This window comes from Apis laboriosa, unplaced genomic scaffold, assembly GCF_014066325.1.
Source record: "Apis laboriosa isolate Shangri-la unplaced genomic scaffold, ASM1406632v1 scaffold910_cov157, whole genome shotgun sequence".
Classification (NCBI taxonomy): domain Eukaryota; kingdom Metazoa; phylum Arthropoda; class Insecta; order Hymenoptera; family Apidae; genus Apis; species Apis laboriosa.
The window spans coordinates 9179-13811 of record NW_025224749.1 but is presented as its reverse complement, the minus strand read 5'-3'; the positions used below and the strand labels follow the sequence as shown (position 1 = coordinate 13811).

At 20.9% G+C, this 4633-nt stretch overlaps 1 protein-coding gene across 1 annotated transcript; it reads right to left on the bottom strand.

Annotated features, from left to right (window-relative positions):
- Positions 1 to 2395: 2395 nt before the first annotated feature.
- LOC122719618 (nucleoside diphosphate kinase 7) lies at positions 2396 to 4265 on the bottom strand. The gene is made up of 9 exons (XM_043945579.1): positions 4045 to 4265; positions 3806 to 3972; positions 3568 to 3729; positions 3287 to 3494; positions 3097 to 3217; positions 2882 to 3006; positions 2687 to 2800; positions 2524 to 2631; positions 2396 to 2455 (listed from the first exon to the last, which is right to left on the bottom strand). The coding sequence occupies exons 1-9, from the start codon at positions 4156 to 4158 to the stop codon at positions 2420 to 2422; spliced, it is 1155 nt and encodes a 384-aa protein (XP_043801514.1). The 5' UTR covers positions 4159 to 4265; the 3' UTR covers positions 2396 to 2419.
- Positions 4266 to 4633: the final 368 nt, after the last annotated feature.

Below are 4633 nucleotides of genomic sequence, written 5' to 3'. Positions count from 1 at the left end.
ATTAGAATTATATTAAAATTATATATTATTTTATATATAAATAATAATAATAATAATAATAATAATAATAATAATAATAATAATAAATAAGAATAGAAGAAAATCGTTATTATTATTGAAATAAAATTCCAATTCAATAAGTCACAAAGTGAAATGTCAAGCTATCAATTTAGTAATTTATATTTGAATAATCCACATCATTTTTATTCTCTCCTTGTAAACTTAAATGATATGTAAAATTAAAATTAATCATCCATCACATTTTTTTATATTTTATTTCAGTTACTCGAAGCAGAAGTAGCAGATTTCTGTAACTTTTCATCACGATAGATGCCACAAATCCTTGACATACATCATTATGCCGTTATTAAGGCACAGGATGCACATAGTGGATTCGAAATATATAGATTCGCCATTAATAATGATCCATTATAGGAGATAAATATATAATATAGCTTCATGACTTTTTTTTTCTTCCTTTAACTGATTTTAATTAAAATCATATAATTTTTTTTTCATTTTTATTGTTAAGTTTGTCATTTTTAACATTCCCTGATTTTACAATATATTTATTTTCTTTATTATTTTGCTTTTGTTATTTTGTTATGATAACTATAATTATTATCAATAAAAATTCAATAAAATAAAATAATTTATTTTAATAAATTATCGATTTCTTTTACATATAAATTTTAATTGAAATAGATTTTTAGGTGAATGGTGAATTTAGCGAATTAAATTCATGCTCCTAAAATTGGTCTTTATAAAATTTTCTTCTAATCATTTTTATTTTTAGAAGTAACATTTTTTCACATTATTTATATTTATAAAGAATTTTATTAATTCCAATTTTTCAACTGAAAAAAGGATTACAGTCACAAAAAATTGTTAATATTTTGACATATTATTTTCATATACAAAATTCTATAATATTAAGACTAAATAACAATAAGAAAAAGTTAGATCTAATAGAATTCTATAATTCCATAATTACAAAAAATTTTAATTCTAGATATTGTAATTTTTAAAATTTTAATCGATTATGGAATTAGATAACAAAGATTGGCAAGAAGTAATGGAACTACAAATGACTAAGCAAATAGAACTTTCCAATGGATTTAATATTTATTTATTACAATTTCTATTTAGATCAAAGATAAATATGAAATAAAAATTGTTAAAACAATTATTTCTTACTTTCTATTCTTTGTTTAATCTCATGAACAATATTGAAGAATCATTATTTTATATTTAACTTTTCTTTTAAATAACAGATAGTATTATTTATTCTTTTTAACAAGATAAATACGTGGTGTTTAAGAGCAGTGGCCCCCTTGTTTTTTTCATCTTATCAAGTGATTTAAATTTATATAAATGAAAAATAAAAAGTAAATCTTAGCATTCTCTTGAATCTTCTAGAACGGACAAATAATGCATACGTGGCATCGTTCAGTTGCAAAAGTAGGACATTGTGAAATTTGCTTCTAGGGACACTCTAGACGTCCTTTTCTATATAATTTTTGATTGTACTTGTTGAGAAAAAATTATTTAAAAAATATAATAAATTTATAATCAACAAAATTATTTTATTATTGAAAATTTATTAAAAATTTAATACAATTCAATGAGATATTATAATTTAAAAAAAAATATATTTTGTTATAATATTATGAAATAATGTAGAATAATATTAAAAATAAAATTTAATAATGCTAATTGATTGAAAAAAAAAATAATTGTTGCATAAATATAAATGATTCAATTTTATTAGATTTATATAATAATTCTATTGCTATAGATTTGAGAATTAAATTTCTTTTTATTTAATTATATCTTTCGTACGGTATAAAACAATTATTAAGAATTTACAATTTATAATGAAAACTATTAATAAAAAATTTATTTATTAACATACTTGTTTATAATTTTTCAAATTAATTATAAAAAAATTATAAACTCGAAGGAATAACGAAACCAAGAATAAAACGTGTATGATGACATTTTATGGTTTAAATAAATCAAAAAATTTCTTATTTTATCTAAAATTTAGATATTATATTAAGATTAAACATCTAATGGGAGATAAATAGGTAAATTATTTAGAGAATTATTAGAGAATTATATACATCAGACTAATTAATAAAGAATTTTTTTTATTATAAAAAAGTACAAAAAAATTTCACATATTTATTTGATATGTTTTAATTGGTCACAAATATTAATATTATTTAATATTATGATTTAATTTGATTTCATTCTTGAATAAAATTTATGCTCTCATAACTGAAGGATATTTATGAAAAGTATATTTCTTTAATATGGATATGTAAAATATTTAGAACAATAAAAGTAATAACAATAAATAATAATAAAAGAATAAGTTAATTTAGATATTAAATAATAGTTATTTTCAATGTATTTAGCTATTCTCAAGAATTTTAAAGAAGTACTCCACCTATATAAAAATAATAAATGTATATGAAGTATATGAAATATAAAAATATAAATTTCAATTTATTTTACCTCTAAGATTCCATCCTCTGGTAAATCAGAACAATGTACAGCATTTTGTACTTTAGTTTTGCCATATTTTGCTCGAAGAGTATCTGGTCTCACTTGTCGTGCAATATCCTATATAAAAAATACATTACACAAAAAGAAAAAAAATTTAATTTTTTATACTTACTGGATCCATAGGTCCACATAGTTTTCTAAATTCTGCTTGAATATCAAATTTTTCATCTTTATGCTTTATTTCCATAACAATACATGGTCCTGATTGTAATTCCTCCACCATAGCCTAAAGATATTTTTATTATGTTTTATTATTTAAAAATATATATTTTTTATATCATATTATCGTTTTTTAATATAAACATACAGCATAATCAGGAAGAACTCCTTTATAAACTTCTAAAAATTCTTCTGCATCAAATGGATTAACAAAAAATTGTTGTATTGCAGAAATAGTATAACCAGCTTTTTGTATATCATCCACAATATTTCCTATATTGTATTACGAACAAAGTAACAAACACAATATTATTTATTAAAAAAATTATTTTTAACAAATTTAAAATGAATGAAATCTTATACCAATTAATTTTGCCTGAATAGCATGCGGTTTAATAATACAGCAAATACAGTTTTCTAATGTTGCTGTATTTGTTGGTCCCTTTCTTCCACTTTTTGGACTAGGAAAAAAGTATTCTAATTCCTAAAAAGAAGAAATAAATTATAACATTTGTATTAACTTAATATAAATATACATAAAAATAATACAAACTTTTTCTGCTGCTTTTTCATTTTCTGAACCATGTACTGCATTATGAATATCATCTTTACCATATAGTGCTCTAATGGAAGATGGGGCTTTTGCAATAACTTCTTTGCTGTCTTCTGGTCCCATCACTTCTTGCCATCGTGTAATTGCATTATCACCTATTAACTCTAAAGTTACAATAGGACCAGAAGCGATATAATTTACCATATACCTAATTAAAAATATAAAAAAATATTTGTTATTTTTTTCAAATTCAAAGATAATTAATAATGTAACAATCTTACGCTATATTGGTTTCTTCTTTTTTATCTTGATAGAGTTCCATTGCCTGTTCATATGATAATTTAATCATTTTAATATTTACAATGTGTAACTGAGAAGAAATAATTATTTTTAATATCTCTCCTAATTTATCAACAACACAAGGCTTCACTATTGCAAATGTTCTAAATAAAAAAAATGTTATAAAATTTTAATTATAATAATATATCAATTATTAATAAAAAAAAAATAATGATATACCTTTGCATTTTTGTTTGTAATTTTGTTTGTGTAGCACAATCTGCGTAATTTGTTATTTTTATATTTCGTGAAAATATTGTTACAATAGCACCTACATAAAAATCTCTTGCTTGAATACCTTCGCATTTTGATCTTTTTAAAAATGTTTTTTTAGTTTTTAAATCAAACTAAAAACAATGAAATATAAATAAAAATCTTCGTTTTATGAATATTTAAAATAAAATACTAAGTAAATATACCAATTCAACTGTATTATCGAATGGATAATAGTAGAGATAAAACTTTTTCAAAACACTAGCTACTTTGTCATACCATTCAGCTTCAAATGTATATTTTTCATTCATATCTGTCATTATTTCTCAGATAAATTTATTTACACTAGTAATAAAATCACACTTATAAATTAAACTTTATAATTATACAAGGTTATGCTTTAAATAGACCATCAATATTACATAAAAATTATATACTGTATCTGTAATAAATTCATACATATATCTCGTTACTACGGATACTGTTGTTATTTAACTTTTAACATGTTTCTATGACAAAGTAATAATACATAAAAAGTTATTACATTTGTAATAGGTACAAAATATAAACAAAGAAAATAAATAATAAAAAAAAAAAAATAGATAAATATTCGGAAATCAGCGCCATCTACATCTAGTGCCTCAAATAAAAATAAGGAGAGCAGGTAGTAAAAAAAAGGATAAAGATAAACTAAAAATTGATTAATAGCGCTATCTTTTGAGTATGAATTACATTTTTTTTAAAAAGAAGATTATGAAAAATAAGAATTGAAAATTAGCCATGTTTTGAATATTT